Source organism: Chenopodium album, chromosome 17 (genome assembly GCF_948465745.1).
Source record: "Chenopodium album chromosome 17, dcCheAlbu1.1, whole genome shotgun sequence".
In the NCBI taxonomy this organism is placed as follows: domain Eukaryota; kingdom Viridiplantae; phylum Streptophyta; class Magnoliopsida; order Caryophyllales; family Amaranthaceae; genus Chenopodium; species Chenopodium album.
In genome coordinates this window covers 28,341,541-28,354,890 of record NC_137850.1, presented here as the reverse complement: position 1 = coordinate 28,354,890, position 13,350 = coordinate 28,341,541, and the positions used below count along the sequence as shown (strand labels likewise).

Below are 13,350 nucleotides of genomic sequence, written 5' to 3'. Positions count from 1 at the left end.
ATTTTTTTCTTTAATTTGGTACTTCTATGTATCTATTGTCGCTACCACATTTCATGCACGATAGTGCAGAGATTTCTTGATCTCTGCAGCCTTGTGGGGCTGCTTCTAGTAGTAATCACCGTCACTGCCATATATCACTTTTTCGAGTATAGGATCCACAGTTGACAATAAAGAATGTGCATTACTCACCGCAGAATTGTCTATCTTCTTGCATTTATTTCTTCTTGTTACCATCCTCCAGCCAGCGCCATTTGCAGAGGAAGCAGAAGTGGTGGCTGACTTGGAGTAACATCCGCAGCACATCCTGTAGGGTTAGTGAAGACCTAGAAGTAGCTGCATTTACAGGTTGTAATGTTCCAGGCCCTTAAATTTTCTTCTCTTTTGAACAGGTTTTTTTCTAGGCCTACTGCTAGGCTCCCAGTCGTCACCAATAGTTGCCCCCCACCCCCTCAACCTCTTACAGAGATATGGTTTCTAGTTGTACAAAACTTTCTGCCCCAGTACCTTCTCTAAAATTTTCTATACTAAAGAATTCAGGTAAAGGAAAAGTGACATCCGCAAACATCCTATCAAAGGTAGTTTTTTTTTTTTTTTTTTTTTTTTTTTTTTTTTTTTTTTTCATTTGCATACAAGATACTACCAAAATGCTCCCAGTCTCACCTAATGAGTCTCCACTCTAACAAATTAGAGGAAGGGTAGGATGTCTAAACCACAACGGGATAACCAATAATCTTTAATTTCATGTATTGAGTTATTGAGAGTTAAAAATGGAAAAAGAAAGGACGTCATTCACATTTAACCTCTTTTTTTTAGAACTTAAGATGATATTCTGTTTGGAATGAGAATTATAATCTATGATTGTTTTTCCTAAAAAAATCATTTTGTATGCAGGGAAGATTGATTGATGGATAGATTGTACAATTAAATACTATCTTAGTATGGTATGGATTCACTGGTTTAAGAAAATATGTATTCCTATTATCAGTGTGATTAAGTAGGATTAATGATGATTTTGACCCCATATCTTCTTGTCTCTCAACTATTTTTTCTTTTTCTGTCTGTGGTTGGAATTTTACCTTATTTCTGTTATAGGTTATTGATGATAAATTATTTATAATATACCATATGATGCAATGGTAACTCTTTTCCCTTGTTACTACATGGTAGATTGGTAACCAACTACTTTGTCTGCTGAATCAGGTATAAAATTGAAAAGGGTGAAAAACTTGAACCATTGGAGGAAGTAACTATAGAGGTAATTACTATTGTTGTCTTGAGGGAATGCACCAAGAGACAGTCTTCCTGAGAAAAATGGTTGTCTTATGGATACATATTATATTCTTATTCCAGGTCAACGAAGAGCATGTGGGTTTGGTCATGGAAGCTCTATCTCATAGGCGAGGTGAAGTTGTTGACATGGGACCTGTGCCTGGTCATGCTGGGAGGACTAGATTGTCAATGATATGTCCATCAAGGTTGGTGTTTTACGATTTTTTTCTTAATTATCTGTTAAATAGTTCCTGGACGTTGGGAATCAGCCTTTATGTTTTATTTGGGTGTTGGGCCGCGCGCGGGGGGGGGGGGGGGGGTGTTTAACAAAATATGTCCTAAATGTTTAGAACTCTATTCCAATGCCTTGTTACAAATTGCTTTCATGGACTGCAGTCATCACTGAATTTTTATATGCCCCTTTTATCTGGCAATGGGGACAGCTAAAACTCACAATTAAGCTGCTTTGTCATTATGGGGAATTATTGGACTTGACAAAGGCTACTGATATCTATCATTTCAAGACAATGGGGGCAAGATTTGAACAAATTACCTAGAAGTGGTAGTATTGGGGTTAGAAGAATTAATAGTAGAATCAGCCGTCATCACAAACTACTGGCATATAGCAAAATTGTATGTTCTATACGGCTAAACACCACTTTAACCATTAGTGTATCCTAGAGATTAGTATCTGTTTTTGTGCTATTAATCATTAATCTTTTTGTCTGCATGTGTCCATATTTCAAGTTTATACTTGTGTATTATAGGGTTGCTGTTGAATGATGTACAGTGTTATGACATTCATTTCCCACTGAATTTCCTTACAAGACTTCTCAGTCCTTTATGTGATGGGGTTTCATTTCATATGCTTATCACACGGTTAGATGTTCCTCACTGTTAAAAAGCCTAGTAATTAAAGACAGAAAATCTTAGAAATTCATCTATGTTTTCCGGATAATGAGAAAGTATATACATTTACATCATTTTGTATCTAGCTGTGATTACAAATTCATCTATGTTTTCTAGATAATTCTGTTTGTGGTTTAGCTGTGCTTAAATCTCTTCTTTGATGTGTAGAAGAAGAGAATTCTGACAATTTAGCAATTAATATGTGTAGTAGGTAGCAGTAGTTGAATTTTAAATTTTCCTTTGTACTAGTGTTTGACGGTACATTTATCTTGTGCACGGACAATTTATGTATCTAATCAACCATTGCAATGTTCACTTTCACAGAAACAAAGTAGGAATCTAAATTATTCTTTATTATGATGTGAGATTTCTTTTTTTGACATGATTGTTGCTCGACTTTTCACTTTTTTACTGTGCAGATAATCTTAATTATATGGTAATGTTTCAGGGGATTGGTTGGTTATAGAAGTGTGTTCTTCAGTGTCACACGAGGAACTGGATTCATGCACAGGGCATTCCAGTGTACGTCTTGCTAACTCTCTTCTATATTCCTGTTTGCTGTAAATACTAGATTCTTTTGACGTATATATGTGCATTTTTGACAGCTTATGGTAAGCATCGAGGTCCGTTAGGGAATGTTAGGAAAGGAGTATTGGTAAGTTATTCTTCAATCACTGTTTTATAGAATCTTAGCAGCAGTAGTTACCTTGGGGATTACATTTGCAGATTACTCTGTTCAATTTTGTTGTAAGCTAAAATATACTTTCTCCGTGTCTCTTTACTTGACTAACATTCCTAAAATAAAAATTTCATATTACTTGACCCATACTATATTTGGTATGCCATTGGTTGACATAATTTCTAAATTACCCTCATAAAGTGTATGTAGAGACAACTTTTGGGGGTAATAAAGTAAGTCATGTCATTCATTTGCACCAAGGGTCACCAACTACAATTTCTCTCCCCTCTCTTTAAAGATTGTGCCAAAGACTATGAGTTAGGTAAATAGAAACGGAGGAAGTATTTCTTTGCTACATTACCTTGTTAAAGAAGCTTTTTCACAATTTCCAAAATAAGTTTTGATACTAGCCGGTCTATATGTGCGAAGGACATAAAGTTTTAAGTTTTTGTTGGTTACGGTAAACTAATTGCAATGGCTTGTGTATATGATTTTTGAAAGAGTGTAGTGTAATGCGACTTGGCATTACTTAATGCTGTTCTAATTTGAAGACAAAAAGTAGATAAATAATTGACATCCCAAATTAATCAATTAATGTGGTTGAGGAACTCTACAAAATGATGGAGGGCGCAGTAGTAGTTATTATTTGCATAGTTATTTTATCTCGATGTTTGCTTACATGTTTTTACCATTTACTAGAGTGGGGTTTTCTTGTTTCAAGCTTATTAGGATTCTTTAACTATTCAGATTGTTGTAGAGATGGAGCTGTTTAGTTAGGGAGTCTTATGAATTGAGCTCTTATCTTTTGGGTTTTCTTAGCCTAGTTGTTTCATGTACTTTCAGCTTGTAATGCCTATTTAGGGACACATATATCTTTAATAAAATCAGAATTGGGGAGTTTAAGAAATTGATTGGTGTTAGCTATAAAGTGACTAAGACTAGTATGTCCTCAAGTTTGAACACACGAATTCAGATTTGATTCATTAATGCACATTGTTAAACTTAATTTTCCTTCCGTAATTTGAATGGAAATATATGAAAACTAGATGCTTTATAGGTATTGGAATGGACAAACATTACTATTGACATTAGCATGAGACTTCCTTTAAAAATTACGTATTCATTCATTACTATTGCCACCATCTATTAACACCTACTAAATAGGCACTGAAAATCTTGAATCATTATTATTGTGAAATGAACTTTAAACGCACCATAACTCCATAAGAGGGGCGAGGAGATTTCATACAAAATTGGAGTGCTGCAAAGCTCTGCAATGGTTTTTGAGGCTTTAAAATTAATAAGTGGTTTCCAATATGCTCCAATCCAAATTCAGGTGTTCCTACCAAACATCACAAAAGATATTTTTGCATAGCATGAAGTTTGTGAAAGAAATTTTTTGTTGAAACTACCTTCTTAATACTCACTTTTGGAAACAACTATCTTCTAAATTTACATTTTTAAAAAAGCACCCTAAAAACCTAAAATGTTGGAGTAGCACTATGAAAAACGGATTCCATTCTCTAATTTCTTTTTTGTTTGTGATGCCCACTTTATTTTTTATTTACCTCAATTTTTTTATTTCATCCTCGTACAACTTTAATTTCTTGGTAATTTAAAGCAACGATTAACTAACAAAGCTCCAACTTTCATTGATTTGCAATTATGAATATCTAAACTATAAATTGGGGGAATTGGAGATTATAAATTTTGAATTAATGGAATTAGTGATTTAGTGTATTTAAATTTGGGGAATTGAGATTCTTAATCTGGGTAATTAGAGTTCTTAAATCTTTCTAGCAGTTTAGGGCTCTTAAAGCAATTTAGGGGTTTACGGAATTAGGCGATTAGATTAGGTATTATCAAGGGGGGTGTTAAACACCGCCAACACTTAATCAAAACCGCTGACAATTGACGTGAATGGACATCAATACCCCTTACTATACCCCCTACCCATCTTCCTCTTCCTCTTTTCTTTTTTTCTCTCTCAGTACCCATAAGGGCCACAATCACCACTTCCCAACCACCAACAACACAATTACACAACAATGACTGCACAAACGGTGGTAGAATGTCGGAGGTGGATGGGTAACAACGGCGACGATCGGAGGTAATGTACCGTCACCTCCGATTTTTTGGTGGCTCGTTGTTTTTCCGATGGCTGTTGAGAGAGTTGTTGTTGGTGGTTTGGCAACAAAAAAAAAATCTCGTACCTCTTGCCCTCTTGGTGGTTGTGGGCGGTGATGGGGCAGTGGGTGGTGGTGGTTGTGGGCGGTGATGGTTGTGGCTGTGGTGGTGTTGATGGTTGCTTTTGTGGTAATTGATGGTTGAGTTTGAGGCTTGATGGACTTAGGAGAGAGAAAGCAAAGTGGGGGAATGGGTAAGGGTAATTTTGTCCCTTCATCATTATTGTTTTGGTGGTATTTAGCAATCCACATCATCAATTTGAGGAATTACATAGTGTTTTGGGTGTTTTTGTCTCTCGGGAGAGTTACAGCTCGAGGACTGATCCGACTGCGCCAAAACAACGGAGACTCCGGGTGTTTGGAGTTCCGCCTCCGACGGTCAAGTTAGTACTTGAATATGGGTAGGAGAAGGTGCGGAAAAGAAAATGAGATCTTCTCGGATTCCGAGATCAGGTGTTTCTCTGATGTGAGAAAATGTAGGGTAGGTGTAATAAATGATTGAATGTCTCCCAAATTTGAGGAATATCTCCCTATTTATAGGGTCATTGGTGAACGTGCCCGTTCTAGGTCATTTGACCTAGATTTGGTGGGCTGCGCCGTTTTGCGGCGTTCTTGGGAATTGGGTCTTGAAGGCCGCAATTCAGGAAGCATCTGAGGTTGACACGTGTCAGCTGGCAATTGGCTCAAATGGACCTACCTAGGCTTGACACGTGGTCCTCTCTGATTGGTCCACGTAGACAGGGTAATTTTACCCAAAACACATAGTATATATTTGGGTGATGTGGGCGTATAAGTTTGGGAACTATTGTGATTTGGCCTTTGGGCATGAGAATTAGGATTTTTAATCATTCAAACTAGGTACTAAGGGTATAATTGATATTTTGCCTACAATTATTAGAGGGAAATCAAAGAAGTGTGTCCACATTTGGAAAATTCTAATATAATTTAGGAAAATTTGTCAAAAATAAGCCAACCTTTGTCCAATTAGCTCAAAATAAGTCTAACTTTTTGATTAACTAAAATTAAGTCGTCCTTTATATAGTATCTTCTTAAAATGAGTCATGACTTGGTTGTTTTGGTAAATTGTGCCACATGTCATTATGTGGTTGGTCTTTTTTTAAAAAAAAATTAATTAGGATTTATTTTTTATTAATTATTTTTTACAAAAATTTAATAAATAATTATATAAAAAAAAAAAAAGAAAAAAAAAAATCTTGTTACAAAAATCCCAGCCACTCCCTTAAATGAATGAAATTAGGAAGTCACACTTTTGTTGGGGGCACTTTCTAGATGATAATGGTTCTTGTGATTTGAAGGTTAAAAAGTATTACATATCTTGATCCTGATTGTATTTTACTCTATTGCACAGGTGTCCATGGGATACGGAGCTATTACAGCTCATTCACTGATGGGTTTGGAAGCACGTGGGATCCTCTTTGTTACTCCTGGGATGGAGGTTATAGTTCTGTCTCTTTTATGAAAAAAGATTATTGGTCCTCTATATTACTGTATTTTGCTTGAAATATTTTTGCAAATATAAACAAAAATAATTGACTTGTTTGCTTGCCATCTGGAAGTGAGGGTATAGAGATACCACCAGTTTTAGTTTTTTAGTCTATTGCTGTTACTCAAACACGGGTATGAGTGTCGGGTGTGGGTACATATCCAAGCGTATGATACATCAAGGATGATTATTTCAGACACTGGGACACACATAAATGGATCATATTTTGGAAGGTCTTTCCACGTGAGATTTAATGTAATATACACACATTTTCGGCTGACTTGCTTGTTGATTGTTAAAAGGCTTATTTGAAGCCCATTTGTGAGCACATACCACTAATGTTCTACTTTAATTTCCTTGATTGTAGGTTAACCCCCTAAATAAAGAGGCACTGATTGAGCAATAGTTATGGAAGGAAATAAATTGGGAGAGGAAAGTCGGGAGTGAAATGGGCAAGAATCAACGAACTCTGAAATGGCTACTTAATTAAGCTAATAATGGCAAAATAATTATCTTGAAATCAGCGAGTTAATAAATAAGACGGATTCCTAAAAATAAACAGACCCACAGCACGTGCCTTGCCATGAACCTGGCCCAGCTGGTGCATGTGCATGTGGTCAACGAATAAGTTTAGCGGTTTAGCCCTTTACCAAACAAGTTGTAATACGCTCCCATTTAAAAATAGTTGAAAATATTGGTATTCTTTTCATGCGGGAAGATTGTGGTTTATCTCTCGTTGGGATGTGAATTTGAACTCATTGAATTTCCAACACATTGTGTGGCCTATTTATATGGTTGCAGTCTTGTGTCAGATTGAATTGACATGGGATACAATCCTTCAAATCCAAGTATGAATATTGGGTTCATCTCATATGCTATCAACTTGAAATTATTGCGTTACCTTGATAGTGACAAATGACACATCATTGATTTAAACCATTTGAGATTATGCACATTGGGAAAACATGATTCATCTTTTCCATTAATATCTTGCTTTTGTATCCCCTCTCCACGCTGATGAAATGTTTATTCTTGTTTGCATTTGAGCTTCTTCCATGCCTCGATTGGTCTTGTTAATTTGTGTTGTCAAATTTTTCAATGCAGACATATGATGGCATGATCATTGGTGAACATTCCCGTGATTCAGATCTTGATGTAAGGGAATTTAACTTTTTTTTCCCCTACGATTCTCTCTCTCTCTCCATCTGCATTATATTTGCATTAACTTTTAACTGATGTTGGGATTTCTTTGTAACAGGTTAATCCTGCCCGGTGTAAGGAGCTAAACAATATACGTGCTGCTTCGAAGGATGAAAATGTGAAACTGTCACCTCCTCGCCTTGTACGTAATCCTAAACTGACCCCATCTTTTAAATCTTTATCATTTCCGCCCTAATATGAAGTTTGGAAGTAAATTGTGATATTGCTTTTTCTCTTGGCATAAATAAATCTGTTAACCAACATGATACATTTAAGGCTATAGGTTTTTTCTTAGCATAAATCGATGTGTTATGGAATCATTTTGATTTGGTTGGTATTTTTCTGTGTTAAGCTAGTAAATGAAAAAGGAGGTGATAATCCCTGTATTACTGATGCTATGAAATTATGAAAGGTGTATACAAGTGAGAGGGTGTTTGGCCAAGCTTCTAAGGGAGTTTCTAGGATCCAAAAGCTAAAACTAGGCCAAACACCATGTTTCTACTTCTTCAGAAACTCAAAATAGTTTCTAGGAGGCTTAGAAGTAGAAGCTCCAAATTAGAGCTTCTCAAAACAAATTATCGGGGAGCAGTTTTGCTCATTTAATGAAACTTTTATTGGGTCAATATTACCCTCAAGCAATTCATGAAATCATCAATTGCCCAAATAACAATCACCCAGCCATGTCCTCGCTCATCTTTTCCTTAAGTGTAAACACTCCCAAATTCCCAATTACTTCTTTTAGTGATAAGAGAAACTCACCTAAATTCACAAAGGCACAGAGACTCTCTAACCCAAAACCAAATTAAACATAAGAGAAGATAAATAGATCTACGGTCTTTATCATTCACCAAAAGAAACCACTCTTTGATTAAACCACAAGCAATTTAATTGAACTACAAGCCATATATTTGATCAAACTCCTTTTGGTGGTCATGCATGTGTCCAGTGTTGTAATAGATCAAGATTGTCGATAGCGGAATATTGTTTGAGGTTATGGTTGAGAAAAGGGTAAAGAGGAGAGAGATTGAAAGGGTAATGGTGTTATGGGTTCCTTCAATGGTGAATGGACGTTTTTTTTTATTTTATTTTTTAGGGGATTGGTGAATGGGCATTAAAAAAAGAATAAACAATAGCCTAAAAAGTAAAAGCTGTTATAAACAAAAATGGGCCAAACATGTGCTCTTATTCCGAATCACTTCTAGAGTTCTAGATTTATGTGGCCAAACAATTTTATTTCTCAAAAGTGTTTCTCTAAAAACCGTTTCTAGAAAACTATTTTTAAGAAACAGAAACTGTTTTAGCTAGGCCAAACAGACAGCTGCCGCAATATTCCTCCTACCTGCATGTATTAAATCACTTGCTTTCCAAGGCTCATTTTTTAATGATTTGTTGACAAGGGCCCACTTAGGCTGCAATCTCCAAATTGTCCTTGTTTTTGTGCCTCGCATAAGTCATTCACATAGTTGGGTAAGGTGAGGGAAGCTGGTGCATCACAATAAGTGAAACCCTTCAGCAGATTATTTCACATATTACTCTTGTTATTGAGGAACTATCAACGAATTTAATGTAAGACTGCAATCAAACTCCTAAATCATGTTTCTAGTTAAGTCGGTGGTATTTTGCTTCTACCAGAGAATATTACTGAAAATATTTTACTGTTTTGTTGATATCCGAGCTCGTTGTCCTTATCTCCGGCAGAATAAAAAGGAGAAGAAAAAAAAAAGTGGGACTTCAAAAGTTGAAATACTATGTATAAGAGTGTGGTTCACATTAACAGTTAGAATGTTTAGGCAAGTCTTTGACATTTGAGAGACTAAGATATATCAAATACGAAGTATTAAATTTGAATAGAAATTATCACCCTGAATGTTCATATAAAATTTTGGCTGTTCACTTGAACTGTTTGAAATCTTGATGTGGTTTGCACCAGAAGGTGGTATAAAATGGCTTGGGTATAAAACAAGGAAAAATATGCTCACACACACACACACACACACACCCTCCCCCCAAAAATAATCGCGCGCACACACACACACACAAATGTTTGAATGTAAGTGTTAACAGCTCTATGATTTTGCTTGCAGATATCTCTAGAAGAAGCAATCGGTTATGTTCAGTCTGATGAATTGATAGAGGTAAGCTGAATTTTAGCTGATATGATGATTGAAAATCTTTAAACTTCCTTTCCATTTTTCTTTTGCAACACAAAATATTGTATAATTATTTGGAAGCATATTAAATAATACTCATATATTCTCCAAAAGCTTGCTACTTAGGACTAAATTCCACAAAATTTTGGATTGAATTTGGTTTTAGAGAACTTAACCAGTATATTTTGGAGCGGATATAAATTTGAAAAAACAAAAAAATCAAATTCAGTACTAAAATCCTACTAAAAAATATCAAGATCTGTGTGTTGGATCTAGTACTTTTTAGACTGTTGTCTTATGCAAATGTTTATTGACTTGTTGTGCAGGTTACCCCCAAATCTATTCGGTTAAGGAAAAAATATCTAGACGTAAACAAACGCAAAACAATGAGCAAGAGGCCCAAGGAATAAAGACTGATTGATACGCAATAATTAGTAGAGGTATGAGACTTCGCTTGTACGTTGTTGGGCAAATTCTGTAGGAAGCGCCATTTAACGGAAGCAGAGTGAGGAGCAGTGAGCTTTAAGCCTAAGGAGTAAGGACGAAGTTCCTGACCTGTTCCTGTTTCATTTATGTTGGGGATCACATCTAGTAGTGACCAGTTTTTGGCTTACGATTTTGTTGTTGATTTATAATCAATTTTTGAAAACACTGAAAAGCAATTCATCTCTTGTATCAATTTATGGCAATAAATATTCAAACAGGTATATATGTTATGTATACATATAAAACAAAAATAGTGATATACAAGTTATATTTTGGACATTAGCAGGAATCTTGTAAGTTATTACTATCACATTGTCATGCAATGAATTTTTATTAAATTAAAAATAAACATGATTATCAATTTATCATGAAATTATAAAAAAAAATGAACATGAACATTCAATTTTGTACGTTAATGTTCATTTGAAAATAGTGACATGTTCATATTTAACAAATGCTTGTAATGATATCACCAAATTTTAATTTTAATGCTCTGTCTTCAAAAATATAAGTTCAAATTCATTATATATAAACAAAAATATGAAGATAAAACAGAACATTTAGGTTTATTTAAAATGCATGTATGTTTAGAATTTGTATTTTATTTTCAAACCCTTTTGATTATCCCGAATTAGACAAATAAATTGATGTTGATTATCATTAAAATGTTTATTATATGCAAATTGATGTACATATTTATTCGTTAACCTGAATTAATTTATGTTCAGATTCTAACTCAAATGTGCATAAGAAACATATAAAATGTTTAGACATATAAATTAATATGTTTATAATTACAAAATTCTAAAAAGATTGTAAAATTACTTAAATCATAAGCAAAGTATCAAATGTTCAAAATATAACTCAATATTCGATTTAATATCAATCCACATCTTCCTCGATACCCAAGCACATTCATACATGCTAAGGTATGAGCTGTCACTTGATTTTGAGCTTACGAGTGGTTTTTTAGGCTAGGCTTTGAATGGAGTCGCCTCTAAATCAAACCACCATGGGACAATCATTTTAAGAAAGAAAGAAGAAGACAAGAAGATTAGGAATTTGGAATTTACACGTTGAATGTTGCTTAACGATGTGCTTTGGGTAAAGAGATTGATTTGAGGATTTGATTACTCCTGCCGTTTGTTTTTGTTTTTTGTTTTTTTCTTTTTTTTTTAAATGCTGCATTTGCCTTTATTCTGATCCGTCTTTATTTTTTCTAAATGACACCACTTATTCTTTTGAAAAGCTCTTACATCAATCAATCAATCAATCAATCATCAATATATTATACTCTCTTCGCCCCCTTTTATTTGTCACTTTTGAAGGAAAATCACGAGCATTAATGTGGAAAATGTGAAGTAATGAAAGTATATGAGAGTGAAATTCCCAACCAATAAAGTAATAAAAATGCATGGGAAAGAGACATTCCCAATTAAAAAAAGTAATAAAAGTTTATTAGAAAAAGAAATTGAGAGATTCTAGAGTTTAAAATATTAAATTAGTCAAAAGTTGGCACATTTTTTATGGCAAATGTTAGGGTCAAATAGAAAGAGGACTTAATAAAGACAAAAAAATGAGAGTATAAAAGTTTTTTTATATATCTTAATAATTAAGAAAATATGAAATGTGACAAACATTTAGAGGCACCCAAAATGGAAAAAGTGACAAACAAAAGGGACGGAGGGAGTACTAAAAGATAAGCGAATCAATGTGAGGCTGACACATGTTGCTCTATGATTTGCTTGTCTTATAATATAGTAAATAAAAAATAAAATTAAGAAATCTTAAAACAATATTTTTGGTTAAAATTTATTGTATAAATCATATTGATTTTGATAGAATCTAAACTATTTGGGAATAAGTTAATTTATGGAATGGCAAAAGCTAACGAACGCCCCCAGGGCGTTGGATAAGATAGCTAAAAGTAGAAACATTAAATTAAAAATTAACATTATTACACCGATCAACGCGTGATTTTGTCATGCTTTCCCAAATTAATACCACTTTAGGTGATATTTTAAATGCTTATCCAACGCCTGGGGGGACGTTTGATGAATTTATTTTATATATATTTTAATTCCTCGTCCTATGGTCATATTTGTGCTTATTTGAGCTCTGCGGAGCTATTTTTATTATTGATATACGTTTTCTAGTGTTTTTGTAGAGTTGATATTATTTAGTAGGAATTTGCAGAATTGTGACAATTCCAGACCTTATTGGGCCACTACAAAGATATTGGAGTTTGATCGTATTATATGACCGAGTATTTAAAGATGAAGGTCGTACTAAATAAATTTAGATTGGTGATTAAGGGTTCGGTTTAGTGAAGAGTCCAAGTTTTACAAACTAGCATTGGACCGAACAAGTTAATAATTGGACCCAAGCTTAAGAAGCCCACTCCCATAAGAGCAAGCCAAAAGTTCAGCTGGGCCAAAGCATTAAACGGCCGGAGCTTACTAAGATTGTTGGGCATGAAAAATGGCGGGCCCGATCGGACGGCCTATTGCCCATCGGGCGAGTGTATATTTGTGTTTTAAGTCGGTTTGGGCTACCTGGCCTACATCTATATATTCCCAAAATTGCTGGAGCGGAGACGTCATTGATTTGATGGGTTGGCAATAGTTTAATTTTATTAGCTTTGATAATTAGTTTTAGTTGGGGTTTTCTTTTTTGGTAGCTTTATTGTTTTACAACTAGATTCTTTTCTACAACTTTTGTTTTTATTTTGCTTGAGACAGTTTTAGTTTTCAACGTTTGTTTTTCTTTTTCTGTTCTTTATTTGCTTTGTTTATTAATTTAGTTTTGCTACGCTAATTGAGTTTTTTCTATTTTATTTATTTGCTTCCATATTAATTTCGTAATTAATATTTTTATCATGCTTTCTTTAATTGTTTTATTGATTAGTTTAATTTTAATTATGCACGAGTAGTTTAATTCTAGGGTTTTTGGAGATCCATGATTAAT

The 13,350-nt window shown here is 34.4% G+C and overlaps 1 protein-coding gene across 1 annotated transcript in view; it reads left to right on the top strand.

The window, feature by feature from the left end:
• LOC145587741 (uncharacterized) overlaps nucleotides 1-10,668 on the top strand; it is a 30,793-nt gene extending 20,125 nt beyond the window's left edge. The window contains exons 11-19 of the mRNA XM_081644431.1: nucleotides 1,201-1,255; nucleotides 1,351-1,475; nucleotides 2,627-2,700; nucleotides 2,784-2,833; nucleotides 6,413-6,499; nucleotides 7,652-7,702; nucleotides 7,806-7,889; nucleotides 9,832-9,882; nucleotides 10,224-10,668. Of these exons, the coding sequence (XP_081500557.1) occupies nucleotides 1,201-1,255; nucleotides 1,351-1,475; nucleotides 2,627-2,700; nucleotides 2,784-2,833; nucleotides 6,413-6,499; nucleotides 7,652-7,702; nucleotides 7,806-7,889; nucleotides 9,832-9,882; nucleotides 10,224-10,307 (661 nt within the window). The 3' untranslated portion in view covers nucleotides 10,308-10,668. The remainder of the gene's footprint in view (nucleotides 1-1,200; nucleotides 1,256-1,350; nucleotides 1,476-2,626; nucleotides 2,701-2,783; nucleotides 2,834-6,412; nucleotides 6,500-7,651; nucleotides 7,703-7,805; nucleotides 7,890-9,831; nucleotides 9,883-10,223) is intronic.
• The last annotated feature ends 2,682 nt before the right edge of the window (nucleotides 10,669-13,350 follow it).